The sequence below is a fragment of the Hippocampus comes genome, unplaced genomic scaffold (assembly GCF_001891065.2).
Source record: "Hippocampus comes isolate QL1 unplaced genomic scaffold, H_comes_QL1_v1.1 scaffold156, whole genome shotgun sequence".
Classification (NCBI taxonomy): domain Eukaryota; kingdom Metazoa; phylum Chordata; class Actinopteri; order Syngnathiformes; family Syngnathidae; genus Hippocampus; species Hippocampus comes.
This window is the reverse complement of record NW_017805744.1, coordinates 959,459-975,844: the sequence shown is the minus strand read 5'-3', so window position 1 is coordinate 975,844 and position 16,386 is coordinate 959,459. Positions and strand designations below refer to the sequence as shown.

The 16,386-nt window shown below is 42.8% G+C and overlaps 1 protein-coding gene across 4 annotated transcripts; it reads right to left on the bottom strand.

Moving 5' to 3' along the window:
- Positions 1-1,763: 1,763 nt before the first annotated feature.
- Positions 1,764-16,070, bottom strand: ssrp1a (structure specific recognition protein 1a). 4 transcript variants are annotated; one of them, XM_019884366.1, is made up of 19 exons: positions 15,979-16,070; positions 15,276-15,349; positions 12,057-12,242; positions 8,729-8,834; positions 8,270-8,463; positions 8,087-8,187; positions 7,823-7,952; positions 7,565-7,668; positions 6,595-6,723; positions 6,282-6,503; positions 5,860-5,932; positions 5,734-5,739; positions 5,050-5,182; positions 4,254-4,299; positions 4,035-4,170; positions 3,779-3,946; positions 2,988-3,085; positions 2,728-2,911; positions 1,764-2,207 (listed from the first exon to the last, which is right to left on the bottom strand). In XM_019884366.1, exons 2-19 carry the CDS (start codon positions 15,327-15,329, stop codon positions 2,136-2,138), a joined length of 2,142 nt encoding a protein of 713 aa, XP_019739925.1. In that variant the 5' UTR covers positions 15,330-15,349; positions 15,979-16,070; the 3' UTR covers positions 1,764-2,135. The 4 variants fall into 4 exon arrangements, with proteins under 4 accessions (XP_019739925.1, XP_019739924.1, XP_019739923.1 ...); XM_019884365.1 differs by lacking the exon at positions 15,979-16,070 and adding an exon at positions 15,916-15,934 and having other exon boundaries at positions 1,764-2,209; positions 2,727-2,911; XM_019884364.1 differs by lacking the exon at positions 15,979-16,070 and adding an exon at positions 15,521-15,717 and having other exon boundaries at positions 1,764-2,209; positions 2,727-2,911.
- Between the last annotated feature and the right edge of the window lie 316 nt (positions 16,071-16,386).

Below are 16,386 nucleotides of genomic sequence, written 5' to 3'. Positions count from 1 at the left end.
CGCTACTTCGCGGATTTTCGTTTATCGCGGGTGGTTTTGGTCCCGATTAACCGCGATAAACGAGGGGTTACTGTACCACTCCTGTTGCTCTGTCTTGTAGATGTCATTAATGGTGAGAAGAATTCTGAGTATTCATGTATTTTGTTTTCATCACTAAAATCTAGCATTTGAATAGGGGTATGAAGACTTTTTATATTCACTGTGTCTTGACACAATTGAGGTTGGGAAAGACTGCACAAAACCAATGTTCTTTCCCCATGGAATGCTGATTTTATTGAATTATCCTTCACATTATTTTTCATGTCTTTCTTCTGAAATGAGCCATGAAAGTGGAGGACAGCGGAAGTGACAGTGTGATTATGTGACAACAGGCAGCCAAAGTGATGATAAACAGGAGGAGGCCACTCAAGACATCAGCCAACAGGATGTGCAGGAAGAACCACTCATCACAGAAATTGGAGTCAGAACGGTGGCAGGCCAACCACACACGCGGGAGAGTGTCGGCATCTTCAAAACCAATCTCGTGAACCTTGAATTAAGCTGCCTTTTAACAAACCTCTGTGTACTTAGGGATCATCATCCTCCCGTTTCAAACCAGACCTCTCCACCACCGCCAGTGTCGCTGGCAGACTACCCGACGTTAGAGCACACTCGCAAACCGCCTGCCTGGTTAATATGGCCTGATGCGCCGACTCCATAGTGCAAAGGAATCCCGCGGGATTTTTCCAAAGGGGAGGAACTCAGCAAGAGCTATTTTGTAATGGAGGCAAGGGCATCTTAAGACATCAATTACCCGGATGCTTCCTTTAATGTGGTTTAACATTTAAGAGCTGCGTTTGTAAAAAGTGAAGATCAGGGAGGAGGGTGGGAATCCCAAATGTGATGGAACAGTCCAAATGGGTTCGTGTTAACTTTGGAAAGAATGCAAAATGACCGCCAGCCATCCATTTTCTAAAGTGCTTGTCCTCATTGGGGTCACAAGCTGGACTGGAGCCTATCGCGGAGAGGCACATCTTGGGCTGGTCACCAGTCAACCACAGGGCATATACTGTATCGACAAACAGCCAGTCACTCACAAGCATGTTTTAAGATGTGGCAGGACGACTTGGAGAAAACCGGGCAAGCACGGGGCTAACATGCAATCACCACAAAGGAAGGCACAAGCGGAGATGGGAAACGCGAAACCTCAGAACTGTGAGGCAGATGCACGAACCACTAACTCACCATGCCACCTACAAAATGACCTGACCACACATGAAGATTCTATGATAAAATGACTTAATTGATTTGTTTTTATTGCTTTGTACTTTATATTGCTGTACAGACTAATGGCACCATATTGAGGTGTTTCGAATATTTTTTTCATATTACTCAGCTTGTGGAGATTGGAACCCACCCCGACCATATTCTCTTAGTAAAAAACTGGCAAATTGAAACAGAGCGTAGACCGACTTAAGACTTCAAGTGACAAGGTTTACATTGTAATGTTGGCAGGTGCAACGACAGGGAAGTGCACGTCAATGAAGCAATACGGTCCAGTGTTTACAGTACAAGTCCACGCAATATGAAAGAGGTCAATTTAGCATCATAGAACATGGGTGTGGATGACTGATTTGCCAATTAAAGAGATTGCTGTAGCGGTTATTTCCTGCCATGCATGTCATTGATTATGAACTGAATTACAGGCAACCATAAAACTCCTAAATTAATCCTCAGAAAATGGATGATGAATGTTTCGGTGCAGCGAAAGAACATTCACATTTTTTATAAAAAAAATATTTTTATTCAAGCCTGGAAATATGACAATGGAAACTATGAACTAAGAACCGCACCATCAAGTGCTACAAAACTACCACAGATATCCTCATGGAAGGACAAAGGGAGGGAAAAAAAGAAAACATCAAAAATGCGAATGCTCATCTTTGAGGAAAGATCTTGGGAGACTGAAGAGTCGGGCACGTCGTGCTGAGTCTTAAAGCCAAATTTACAACTTTGCGAATTAGCTTTGTTTTCAGCATGGTAGTGAGAAGTCAACATGAAGAGTGTAAATGCCCGGTCCTTGAGCAAATTATTGAAATGGTTTGTGTGTGTGTGTGTGTGTGTGTGAGAGAGAGCGAGAGAGAAAGAGAGAGAGATTAATCAGACTCTTCCTCTGAGCTCGCAGGTGTGGATGCAGCCTCCTCTTCCTCCTCCTCTTCTTCTGATTCCTGGTTCAAAAACAAAGGCAACAAATGACATTTGAGCAACAATGAAAGCAAAGCAGCTAGTCAGCACCAGAATGGTTTATAATCATAAACATTTTTCTTTTAAGTGTGTGCGCCAGCGCGACAATAATTGTTTATACACGTACGGCGGGGATCCTGCATCATACTGCCCCCGTGGGTAAGGTGGGCACAGCAGAAGAGCGGGAACGCATTAAGCGCTATTTGATTCATTTCAATGGATAAAGATCGGAGATATGATCGTGGTCACTGAATGAATTAAACTCAGACTCAAAGTCAAGGCAGCGCTGTACTCTGAGTGGCGAAGCAGTTAAATTTATGATCCGAGGCCAAGTTGAGGTTTGCTTTACCGTATTCTGTTTTGGCTTCATGGACAGTAACATTACTCTGAAGCGATTTAGAACCGGAGACGATGAAGATGATGTGCAACAATTCCGCGAAGTGAAAGAAAGCCACAGATGAATTGGATGAGATAATGCGTGTTGTCATCGACGCTCCTATCCACCTCCTTCTTCTTCTTCTTCTTTTTGGACTTGCTTTTGTGGTCCGAGTCGGACGAGCTCTCGCTGGTCTCGATGAACTCTCTGCTCTTGAAGCTCTCGTTGCCGCCACCGCGCTCCCTCTCCTTGTCTACTCCGGAGGACTTTCGCTTCTTGTCGTCCTTTTTGCCTGCAGACTTCTTGGCCTCCCTGAAAGGAGAGAGGGGTCATATGAGGAAACGTTGAAGAAAGTAGCCCGACTGCCATGCTAGGTTATAAGCCTTACCTCTTGGAAATGGAAGAATCTCCTCCGCCGCTTTCCCTGTACTCCTTCTTTGCAATGTCATATTGCCGTTTGGCTTCTCCCGCCTTCGTGTCCCACTCCTGAAGAACAGATAACATTCTTACAAGAGGTCTGTTCTGACACCCAAAAACGGAGCACAGCACAACAGAATGTGATGTCGATTTAATTAAGCAGGATATGGCTGCAGCTATCGAATATTTTGCGAATATTCTACTGATTGTGCCACAGATTAATTGGATAAAAATTGGTTTCGCACTATTAAACGCAATGAGGTGCATGTGAGGAGCAGACATGCTCACAAGAATTTCTCCATTGCGAGACTAATAACGGTTTTCTTATCTTATCTTATTCTACTTCAGTATCTGACTGAGCGCAGATGGCTTTAAAAGGGAGCAGGAGCCTGGCTAGGTGAGTGACATGGGCGTCATTGAAAGGGGGTGTTGAGTTGGCTGGCTGTTAACTATCTGCATGTCGAATGACTGCGTGAGTGGTATCTATTGGTGACTTTTGCATTCGGTACTACTTTGCAGTAGTAGTCCACATTACATTAGCTAACACTGATGGGTTAACATGACTTATTATTATTGCTGTGTTACACTTTACTTATCCTGTTAAGCTTGCTTCATATTAGGTGGGGTCATTTTATGAGCAATGCTCAGTTAAGCTTTGACTTTTCTATCTCGAGCCAGAAAATGATCTTGTTTTAACAAAACCAACCAAACCACAGAGTAGCGCAGTCGATGTATCCTTGGTCCTTCCTTCTCATTCCTTACCTCTTTCTCATCTTTGCCCAGCTGTCTCCACATTTCTCCGGCTTTCTTAGAGATCTCTGTGACAGAGATTCCGGGGTTTTCCGACTTGATTCTCTCACGGCTGGAATTGAGCCACAGCATGTAGGCACTCATTGGCCGCTTGGGGCCACCTTTGTCTTTCTGCTTCTTCTGCGGCGGTTGGAAAAATGTATGTGACTGCTGCTGTTAAATGCTAGCGCAAACACATTTGTCAGCATTCCAACTTCCTGCTTCTTACTTCTTTGCGTGGCTTCCTTTCCTTTTTCTCCTTCACCACTTTGGGCTTTTCGACTTTTTGCTTCTTCTTTGGACTGTCATCCTCGCTCCCCTCGCCTTCGTCGCTGCTGTCGCTGGCCGACGCCTTGCTGTCGTACCTGACGGTGGAAGGCAAAATGTTATGTCTGCATGGTGAAAACAGCGAGATACGTGTTCGCACGGGGGTCCAGGTTTTCCTTACTCCTCTGCAATGTCGTCATCCTCCTCACCAGGGTTGAAAGACTCATCTAAAGCAGAAAAGGTCAACAAAAGTCTCAGTCCAACTTAATATTGTATCCCCACCGCCCCCCAAAAATACAAATATATATATTTTTTTAATGTGACAAGTGCTGATGAAGGTTTGCATACAAAACATATCGCGTAATAGTCAACAAGAATAACTGTCACACACCTAGCCTGTGAACAAACAGTGCATCTTTGCTTCTGGCTAGCAGACGTCGTGACTTTCCGTATGATATGTAAAAATTTAACTTTTAAACAATCTCTCATGGGCTCTTCAGATGGAACCAAAGCAGTTGAACCTGGAGATGTTTCATTTAAATGTAATTAAATAGGTCTCTATTTCCATAAAAGATCAAGTTCTAATAATATTTGAGTTACTACAAGTTAAATATGTTATCCTTTCAACTTCCGCCGAAAATATGTACATTTTAACTGGGCAAAATACTGCAACATTTTAACAAATACGAAATGTCACTTTTCCACTCAAAGGCAATTTTTACGTAAAATACAACTGAAACAAGAGAGAGTGAGATAATGAAACTGAAACGATGAGCAGTTTCCTTTGTGTTTTGCTCCTTAACTGTACTGAATGTGAACCAAGGTCCGTATGGAACGCCGATTTCTGCCATACAATTAGACCCCAAGCGATTACACATTTCTGTTTCACCGTTGAGCCCCGAGGGCCTCAATAAGTGTCTTGCAATGAAAACTAGTTTGACGGCCCTGTTCAAAACATCATGTGCTCGTCAACTCACCACTGCCGCTGTCAGAATCGTCGCTGTCGTTACCCTCCTCTCTGATCTTGCCCTCAGCCTTCATACGCTCCAAGTAGGCATCGTGCTTGTCTTCGTCAGAGTCGCTGTACTCATCGATCTTGCCCTTCATGCCCTGGAAACACAGTCCCTGGTTAGAGAACACCTACAAAAAAAGGTAGACTCCCTACATAGTCCACCACTCCCATGGAGATGCTCCCACGCCCAAATGTTAAAGGTCAAAAGAGGTATGTGCATGGGAAAAAAAAAAAAGAAAAAAGTTCAGTTCTATTACAATTACGCTCCTCAGCAAAAATGTCCTGAGTGCTTTTTCAGGCCAGCAACATTTGTGCATAAAAACTGTAATGTGTCAAACTGCAGGTGTTAAGTGTTGCCTCCGACCACAGTTGTGTTGTGTTGTGTTATTGCACGTCAAAAGCCCCCCAGGCCTCAAATCTGCACAATGCGAACACACAAACAGACATACACACATGTAGTTATCTGCCACACGCCTGCAGCCCTCCCGGTACCAATGTTAGCAAAGAATCACCTCATGAATTTTTCCCAATCCAAAAGCAATGTTTGCATCACACCCAACCAAAATGTAAATCAACAATATTGGGCTGGATTTCGGTCAGCACGCCATGCAAGCACAAATCACGCCAACCACGAGACGAACATACGAACCTTCTTCTATACAGGGACAAGCACACGCGCACAAGTACAAGGAGAAGGGAGGGCGACAAGTGTCATTAAGTGGAATGGATTATGATTGACAAAAGAGCGTCTTGGCACAGAGGGCGACCGCGTTACCTCTTTGAAACCTCTGTTCTTGATGTTGAGCTTCTTGGCGTTGACAAAGTCAAACAGTTTGTCGTACTCTTCCCTGAAGAAATGAATAAGCCAATGTGAAGATGGAGAATGAAAGACGCATGGCAACATCAGGAGTTTGAGGGTTCTTATTTCTTGTACTCAACAAGTGAGGGTGGCTTGAAGGTGATTTTTTTTTTTTTAAAGAATGGACCTAAAATGCATTGTGACATTTGCATTTAATTTGAACTTATCCAAATTTTCGAATGCACATGTCCAACTGTTGAGTGTTTCAATAATGTAAAGGTCTTGGTTTGTCCTGAAATTTCAAACAAGGGCCACGTAACTTCTGGTGAGAAGTGTCTATTTCGGTAAGGGTAGGTTATTCTTGACTACTGGAATCCCTCAAGAACTCATGAAGTTACCTCTCAATGTTGCTGAAGGTGTACTGGTTGCCCTGCTTGGTCTCAATCTCAAAATCAAAGGAACGAGTGGTGGTGGTGCCTCGGGCAAAGTTCACGCAGGAGATCTCCTCGAAGCGCAGGTGCACGGGGGGCTTGTGGACGTAGATGAAGCCCCTCTCCAGGGGATAGAGGAGGCCCGAGGTTGCCTTATAAGAGCAAGTGATGCACTGAGCACCAGAGTGGCTGAGAAGGAAGTGGCAAAGGTAACATTTATTTTATTCAGTATTAAAAAACAAAAAATGTGTCTATAGGAAGGGTGGGTTTTGGTGCGAACCCCTGAAAGTTCCCAGGCACGGTGATCTTTCTGTTGACCAGGGCCTTCATCACCCTGCTGACCAGCTCGTAGAGAGACCCCGACATGTTCTTACTCAGTTTGCCCTCAAAGCGGCGCTCCACATCATCCCTGATGACAAGCAGGAGAAATATCTGTCAACCATGAGAACTGTGCTCCCCCCCAGTGGAAAAAACTCTTTCAAACAGCTGTGTGTACTGAGAGCCAAAAAGGGTATCACAAGAAAAGATGTTATTGTAGGTAATACAACACAATTTAATATAATGAAATCCAACGCATGAGTATCAAAAATGTCCAATATCTTTTTATACGGCTTTATAATACAATAGAATGCTATACGTCATTACTTATTGAGCGCTTTCACAAGAGCTGCAGCTGTAACAAAGCGCTTTACAGAACAGTTAACATGAGCAATACGCGCTTCGCTGTGATTATGTTACTTGAGATACATCGCGGTTTTAACTATTTTTCACTAATAAAGTATTTGAGGCATTATTTACTGATAAACGTTTCGTTATGAATTGGTAAATTATGTATGGGTGGGTACATGGTAAATGGATATGTGAGTATTGGTGTTATTTTTAAAGTGGAAATGTGAAGGAAATGTCATTGTGCTGTTTTTTTTTAAACTGTGCAATGATTATAAAGGTGATTCTGATTCATTTTTGTATTACTTATATTTTAGTGTTTAGTTTTATGTTGTCACTGCCTGGTATTGACACTTTTGTCCACTTGGGGCATCCGTGAACGTGTGTTGCTTTGCGCTCCATACACGGCCGTATTGGTCACAGCCAATATCATATGTGCCACTTAAAATGGAAACAGAAATTGACTGGAATAAAACTTGGGCCTGCAGTGTCAATCATACTGCATTTATGATATTTTTCGTGTTATTATGCAGTTCGTGTGTATCATGAAGTGTCTGTCGAGTATAATTGCAGAACAAACTCACTCGCTCATGTTGAGGGAGAGGCTGATGTTCTCCTCTTTGGAGAAGAGCAGAATCAGGAAGTGGTAACGTGTCTGGCCCTGCTTGATGGGAGGATCCAGACTGATCTACACCAAAAGACAAGAAGCATATGTGAGGCTCACAAAGAAAAGCCATGTAAGAATAAATAAGGTTGGCAACATCTCACCCCTGAGTATTTTCTATATTTCAGGGGGAGCTTAATTAGGTTGAAAAGCACTCGATAGCAAAATGCAGACTTACGACAAAAAACATCTGTCTTTGGTCCTTGTGTGGCAGCAGGAATAGACGAAGGACGGTGGTGTAGGGAATCTTGTAGTCAAACGTCTTACCGTGGAGGTGAAGGAAGGTCGGGTAGATACGGATGTCGTATCTGGCACACACAGAAGGGCAACATTTGATTTTTAAAATTGAGAGACAAGAGTCATTTGTAGATGAAAGAACAACATGGGCCTTACTTTGCCCACCCTTGCTCTGAATGGCATTTGAGGCTTGTGGCTATTTTACCTTCCTCTGGGCGTAAGACACTGTAGTTCTTTGAAAATACACACAGCATCTCCCGTGGCCTGGATCACATCCGCCTTTGACAACACATTCTGGGCGAAGGCCTGAACAGGAGGCCGACAGGAGATTTCAGCACAGTTGCTAAATGGCTTCACAGAGAAAGCGGTGGAGGAAAAACCGTCCCACCTCCACAGGGTCTTGCCGCTCATCCGCCTGGCTTGGCGGGACGTAGAAGCGGACCTCCATGAGCGAGACCTCGGCGTCGTCGTTCTGATGGAACTCCAGGGTCACTTCATTCTTGCCTGTGGCGCACTGCGACACATTGGAGAGCGGGACCTCAAAGGCTGTAATGTCATTCACGTCGAATGATAACAGCGGCCCTGCAGTGGAAGAACAATTTATGCATCAATAAAGGAAAAAATAGATGCTTTTTTTATCCTGGGCTGCCCCTACGAAGTGCGCCAAAAGCAAAGTACAAATTTGTTGCCAACTTAACTACGTAACTGATTTCCTTGAGAAAAATACATTCAAGTGTGCATATATATGCAAATTGAACACGATTCGATTCAAACTGTGCCCCGTGTTATGTGCACTAAAACAACTGCAAATCCAGAATGACTGCCAATTGTCATGTCGTGTTTTTACCAGAAAACTTGGCTGTTCCCCAGTTCCATCCCTTCACACACATGTCCTTCTCCGTTAGCTCCACGCTGTAGTTTGCTTTGAAGAAGTCGGAGATCTTCTCAAAGTCCTGATGCAGGGAGACAAACAAACGAATAATCTGTAGTTAGAAATGTCCTGCAGTGATGCATGGGTCAAAGCTTAGCAAAACATTTGCTCACCCATTAGAAAAAAGTGGACATGGGCTGGAGGGACTAATTAAACTGACGCCGTTGAAACCATGCCTATCATTCAGGCCTTCCAGGTCCACAGGAGGGTGAGCATAATCAATCCATCTAACTACTTTGTCCTCCTACGCGGCTTAATAATGCACACATCCAGGCACTGTCCTCATCACATGTGGAAGTGATTGTGGCAGGCACGAAAGAAGAGAATGAGACTGTGGGAAAGAGTTTACACACCTGGATATGTGCTTGTCCGCTTGCTTATTACAACCCCTGTAATCAGTGTGTGTGTGTGTGTGTGTGTGTGTGTGTGTGTGTGTGTGTGTGTGCGTGTGTGCGCGCGCGCGCATGAGACTCATCAGTCCATTTGTGAATGCTGATCAAGGCAAATGTTTAAAAGGAGAGCATGTGAGTGTTTCACATCGGGCGCATTGATGACCGTTTTCTTTTGACTGTTCATCCCTGTGTCGTCACCGTTGTTGTTGTCCTAATAACACACACACCTCAGTCCAGACTGGAGTCCAGACTGATGTCTACTGATTAAGATTCCAATGTTTGGATGGATGGATGGATAGATACGGTCAGCATGAAACAATTGCTCCGCCTCTCCCTTCGTGTTGCTTTCAAACTAGCCGTGTGTGTGTGTGTGTGTGTGTGTGTGTGTGTGTGTGTGTGTGTGTGTGTGTGTGTAAGGTACGATATAACCAGGCCCCTCGCCTCCTCCTGACTGTACACGCAATGGGATGCTCCAAGCTCCTTTCTAATGATTTCATTTTGGTGTAAGAATGGGGAAACCAAGTTTTTGGAGCATTCAAATGAATGAAACCAGAACACGTTACATTTCTGAATGCAAACAAGGTACTGCATTCGTGGCATTCAAAAAGAGAGACTGTGTGTAAATGTTCAAAACAGTTATCATTTTTACTCGACTGTTTACAGGCGAGCTTGGTCCAGAAGGGGGCTGCTCTCAGGCACACGTTCAACATCGCGCTAAGGTTACGACACATCAGAGTGTACACAGCCAGAGGCCAAACTAGCAGTCATCGACCAATTACTGACACTGGCTGAGGGATACTAAACAATGACATCACACTCCGGTGCTCAGCGACGCGAGGATTTATCTCTGAAAAGTGGTCTGATTAACCCCAGGAGACGCTGCTCACGCCACCTCAGGTTATACCAGAGCCTTTTTTCCACTCATTCCCTGGCATCCTGACAATCTCTGTACACGCACGGCAGCGAGGGAGAGGGAAAAGAAAAACACACAGGGAGATAAAAACAAAAATTTTTTTCCCCCTCCACGGCAGTCTCTGCCAAATTGTTTCAGTGAACCGATATAAACACTGACTTACACGAGCCCATGATTACGCTGTTTATGCAGCACATGTGCGAGCGCCGCTTTCCTTCATTAATCCTATTAGGGCCTGACACACACACACAAGCAGACTTTTCAACAACTCATTCACATGGGGGCAGCACAGTGGCGCTTCGGTTAGCGCCGCCGCCTCAAAAACAGAATTCTAGGTTGGAATCTCAGCTAGGAGTTTGCATGTTCTTCTCTAGCTTGAGGTTTTTTTCGGTTTTGAGCTGTTGCTTGTTCGATTTTTTACTTTGTGTTCCAAGCCAAAATTTTACTTGTGACTTGTGTTGTCAATCTCGATACCAAAATGACTTTCATACACCGATACAGAAATGATACCACAGAAAATGCCTAGTTGAAACGTGTCAAAATGTTCTTGTGTGGGGCGAGCTCACTTTCAACGTACAAATAATGCATATTTTCCACAACTGACTGATAAACAGCTTAAAGCAAGAACCCTTAGTTTTTTGGGGGACGATTTGCTAACTGCTGTACCGCACACAAGTACCAGTATGGAAGTCAAAATACTTGCTATTCGGGCTGAACGATTGCAGGAAAAGATTAAATTGTGAATTTTCTGACAGATAATGCGATTTCAATTCGATTCACTTTTTTTTGTGTGTAAAATATAGCGCCAGGGCAATATTCATGTGGATGTAGTACTGTGACGTTTCCAAATATGACAGAATATTACATCATACCATCAAAACATATTCACATGTTCGAGAGATTACTCAGACAACATAAGGACACTAAAGCGACTGTATGAAGGAGGCAGTCCTATCAAGTTCTTTTTTTTTTTTTAAATGAGGCGAGGTTTTGCGGTAATTTAGTTTTGGTATATTATGCAACCCCAGTTACGGGCAAGCTTCAGATATGCCGCCGCTCGAGGGAACGGGGGAAAAAAAACCCAACAGTTGCCAATACACTTTCACCTGTTTATGAAATGGGACAAATAGTAAAACACACACAAAACACAAACACAAAACGAAAGCTTTCACACAGAGCATGGAGAAGATGCAAACACCGAACTAACTGCGAGGTAAACAGCCAACACGACTGAGTCCAGGCTCCTGACATTACTCACTTGGCCACCCCCCTTGACAGCTATAACTATATTATGGTGTGAGCCAAACTTTCAGCTTAATTACCATATTAAACTGGTTTATTTTTTTGAAACAATTAATAGTTTTTGTATTCACAATTTATAATACAGTATTTTCTTCAGTAAAAATGTAACAAAAAATGTTGGCGTTATATTGGGGCTGTAATGGATTAATGGGGCATTTCAATGGACTTGGTAACGAAATGAATTCCACTCTCAAGTCAAGGTACTCTACTGTATGTTGCCCATTCAGTGTAAAAGGTCTGCCTTTCTGTCTGTTTGTTTGTATGCGCCAGACCTGTGAATGAAAGGTTAACCAGGACCGCCTACCCCCCCCCAAACAGGATGATAAGTATTAAATTAATAGAAGGATATTGACCGAGATCTTGACGGAAAAAATCCCTGAACCAAACGGCAACATAAGTAATTTTTAAGAATCCCCCTCGCTTGTGTTACAGTCCACATTCATTAATACAGCACTAGACAAGCACGTTTGGAGCTGTTGTTCAAGTAAGGTCACATTTATTTCATGGAAACATTTCACTATGGGGTTCCCAAGAGAGGAAGCGATGCCAAGCATTAACACAGAAACAGCCGTCAGACCACTCTAAATGTCGCTGTAGGGCCTATGGAACTGATTCGCATATGTAATTGGACACTCACCGTATCCCTGAAGCCGTCGTATTTGTAGATGTGTCCCGTGCTGGTGCTCAACTTGATTCCGTGACCTAAACACACACGTCGCCATTGAGCCAGGCTAAGTTCACCTGCCGGGATGCTGTCCACCTTTCCGGTCTTGCTGCTCTTGTACACCACGTTCTGCTTGCTGAAGCGCAGCCGGCCATCATTCTGCAGAGAAAACAAAAGGCACAGGGGTCTTTCGAAAAATTACTAAAGCTAATGCTCAACTCTTTTGGAGATCTTATGCTAGGTTTACACCAGACACATATTGCACTATTTGCATGACGTGATCCCATACAGAGTCAATGCAGATGGCGTGTTGTGGCATAAAATGGCAGCAGGCGATGGGGAGGAGGAGTATGGGGATGGGACGCGCTTGCCTTCGAGCCTACGGGCAATCACACACGTATCTGTTTTGCCCCGTATTGCTCAAGTAGAGCTAAATAAAACCAACCTGACAAAATCGCATCACATCAGCATAGCCTATGCCAACCAGAGTCCGGCATCCTATTCAGAAAATGAAAGACAAGCTCAACCTCCGCTGGCACACTTGAGTTTTTCAGTTCATCCTGCACGAAGAATGCGAGGACCAGCAAAGTTTATCTTGGTTTATTTTGTAAGTATATTTGCATTACTTGATTATGGCTACTGGCACCAAAAAAACCCCACCAAAAACAGCTGGAGAAAAATGAGAAACCTTGAGAAAGGGCCACACACACAAAAAAAAAAAAAAAAAAATAGTGGCTTGCTGACGGGCCAATAACATGGAAGTATTTTTACCGTCCTATCTTCTAGTACCCCTTGGGTGTGTGTCGACGAAACCTTGAAAAAAACTGAACATTTGATTGGATTTATTTAATGTAGCCTTTAACCAATATTAAGATAACAAACAGATCCAATCTATCAAGATGAGAATAAACTACAATACCTAAAGAGGTTAAAGGTCTACATATTATTATTATTTGCTGCATGTCCAGTGGGCTTGGAGGCGGCCTAGACAGGCCAGATGCTGCAGCCTGACAATTGATCGAGATTATATATAATATATAATAGACGTGTTTCCATTTGCAAGTAAATGGAAGCAGAAAGCCAGTCAAGTGCCTCCCTCCAAGGAAGAGGCGTTCGGTAATGTTGAATTTTTCTTTTTTACAACTTTTCATCACATTTTAAAAAAAGTTAAACCATTCAATAAATGCACTTTATTTTTACGTTGCTGCTCTTTCTTCCGCCAAACTAAAACGCAGTTAACATATGCGCCTTTTGTTATGTTCGATATTTTGGTTTTGGCAAATGTTCAGGTCTGTTTCAGGTTTTTTTTTTTGTATTCATCCGCAATGTAAAGAAATAGTTTATTGTGCACCCTGGGTGGTCTCATGAACGGTCTCATCTGCGTCACTGCGATTTTCGTGGGAGGTGCCAAGTGTGCAGCATGCAAACCATTCAGTTGTATTGGAAATACTGCAGACGAGTATACATAAGCTGTAGAGTGCCAACATTAAATAAACATGTCATTGAGTATTTAATGAATTTAATTTCGTCAGACTTGCCTGTGGTTGCCGTGTCTGTGTGCGTGCATGTGTCTGTGTGTAGCCATACTTATTTATCGATCTAACTGTACAGCTGATGCCATCAATAATAATAATAATAATAAAAAAATCCCATAACTTTATACAATGTTACATAGTGAATCGAGTGTGTGTATATCTATCTGTGTGAAAGACAAAGAGCAACCCAAAAAAAATTGGCATATAGCCTGATCGATCCTAAGCAATGTGAACAACATAAAATTTGGGGTGATGTGGCCCACCATCACGAACTATGATGAATCTTCTAAATGCTGTGGCGTTCGACTGTTTAATATAAAGGAAGCCATAAAAATAAAACATTCTTTTTACGTGGCTACCACCCAACTCTGGGATCAAACATGGGTCTCCCCCAGTTGGGGAGCGCGGTGTTGACCGTTGAGCCCAACAGCCTATTAAAAGTTAAGGGAAGCGAACGCCGCACCGTGCAGCATGCTGCTGTCATTGGCACAAAGAAGGCAGCTAAATTCATGAGTCGCTGTGTGCTTCTCGATGGACCGGCAGTTAGCGGGAATTGTGGGACAACAACATTGTTGCTGTCATTCAATGTTGCTTTTGAAATGAAGTGTTTCGTTTCCCTTTCTTTAAACAAGTAATTCCGCGCCTCTTTTCTGGAACATATAGCACAAGTGACACGTGAATGCACAAATGAACACTCGTGATCAAATTCGCGCAAGGCACACAATGCCACAGCTCAATGTATGCTATTATACTCGACATTTGTTTTGCATATTGAAATGGGGTGGCCGATTAATCGGTCAGGCCCTAGTTTTGAACCACATTTCTCCCTTTAATTCAGTGGACATTGGTCATGCCTTGGCCACCTGGGGACAGTATAATATAGAATATACTACACGAAGACAGTCACCCCTCAGTAGGCCACGGTAAAATTAGTTGTTCTTTGCAGAGGGGAAATAAGATATATGACTCCAAGTATTATTAATGATCTGTGGAAAAGTGTTGCTCCACTATTTATGTTCCGTTGTTTCAAGGGGTATAACACTGCTATTTATTAGCTGGTCAATGGCATTTTGTATTAAGATAAACTGACCTCACTAAGGCACAGCTATATGGTTGTTTTACGTGTATGTGTGGTGTAATTCACATTATTTTCTGTTCAAATTTAAGTCGGAGGCGCACAAAACAGCATGAAGCCTATTTTTGAAGGAATTACAGATATGATTTTGGAAAAAATTCATTAAAAGTTCATGAGTAAGTACGGCTTGGACTCCCGTAACAACTTCTGCAAACAACCCAACCTAAATGTTGCTTCTCCTCGACAAGTAAATCTTGTCTATCAGTCGAGATGCATCACTTAAACATAGTTCACAGACACCAATGTACTACTATTATAATATACACTTCTTTGGAGCAGAAAGTGTCAAAAAGAACACAAAATGCTAATTTTCGTTTTTCAGGAAATAACTAGCGAGTAAAAAGATTGGTGAATCCGTGGATATGCAGGAGACTACGGCACTTGGAAACAAATACTTTGCAACCAATGTTTGGTTGCAAAGTATTGGTTGAAATGGATTAAAACTTTTAATCCATTCAAAGAAGATAACATCATAATATGTGTCTATTCGTCGATAAGGAGACTTTTGACTACGGTACTTACCCAGGAGCCTTTGACTTCCTGGTAAATCTCGTTGAACTCCAGTGTGTCTCCCATCTCGGCAACAGGCTGATGCTCTGCAGACACACAAACGGAATAAAAATACATACACATAACGACGTGGGATTTTAGACATGTTCACAGTAAATGTCGTTAGGGAAATACGAAAAGAGGGGGTAATACAGTAGTAAAGAGGGAGGTAGCTTATTGTCCACATACACTCGGGAGTAATGATTCCGTAAACTTGCACTTTTCCTCAAGTACCCTCGTTTCTTAAAAATTTTGGCCGCTCACCGCTCTTACTCTCTGACTAGTTTCACGTTAGCACTGTTTCCGAGCAACATGCAGCGTTTCATTTAATAAAGTATGCAAAGCTCATTAAACATATCGCTGCGACATTAATAGCTAAGCTAACTTGAATTCCACGAGGTGCGCTTGTTTTAGGCTGTTGTATTATGTTGCAATCTCAAAGTTTGCAGCCCGGATGTGGGTGAAAAGAAAACGACATCAAGCACCGCCTCATTTAGACACCAAACGCTTTACATCGAGTGCTCAAAGCAAGCAAGGCCGGTCTAAGGAAACAAAGTGGAGTTGATGAATTTAAAACGGACTCGGGACAGACACAACGCGTCTTGTTACTTACAGAAATTAAAGCTTTGCCTATTGTTCACCATTAACACGTAGAATGAAAATTTCAAAGTCCTACTGTCAATCTGATGAGCAGGTCCGCCTGTTTTCCCGCGTGTAGCGTCAGGCGCTAACCCACGTCACAGGAAGCTCTTACAGCAATGTGTTCAGTATTACTTCCGGTAGTACGATCAACTGTACTGTGAAATCTATCAATATTTTATTAAATTCCAATCGAAACACACATTTTATAGAAAATCTTAATATTCAACTAACGATTTGTTCACGTAAAATATATATTTTAGAGGTTTGTGTTTTGGCATCTTATGGTCTAGTGATGTAGTGAAGATTCTTTCCCACTAGATGTCGCTAAACTCATCGAATGGAATGTAACCAGATCATTGCCACGTTCTCTTTGAAGAAGTTCCACTTTTTTCTCAAATAAAAATGGAAGCACACATTTTAAAAAATAAGCAAATCACGAAGT

Coding starts and splice junctions, on each gene's coding strand:
- ssrp1a (XM_019884365.1), bottom strand. CDS start 15,329: ATGGGAGACACACTGGAGTTCAACGAGATTTACCAGGAAGTCAAAGGC. Junction 4,171..4,253: donor GATGACGACATTGCAGAGGA/GTAAGGAAAACC, acceptor TTCCACCGTCAG/GTACGACAGCAAGGCGTCGG. Junction 3,086..3,778: donor TGGGCAAAGATGAGAAAGAG/GTAAGGAATGAG, acceptor TCTGTTCTTCAG/GAGTGGGACACGAAGGCGGG.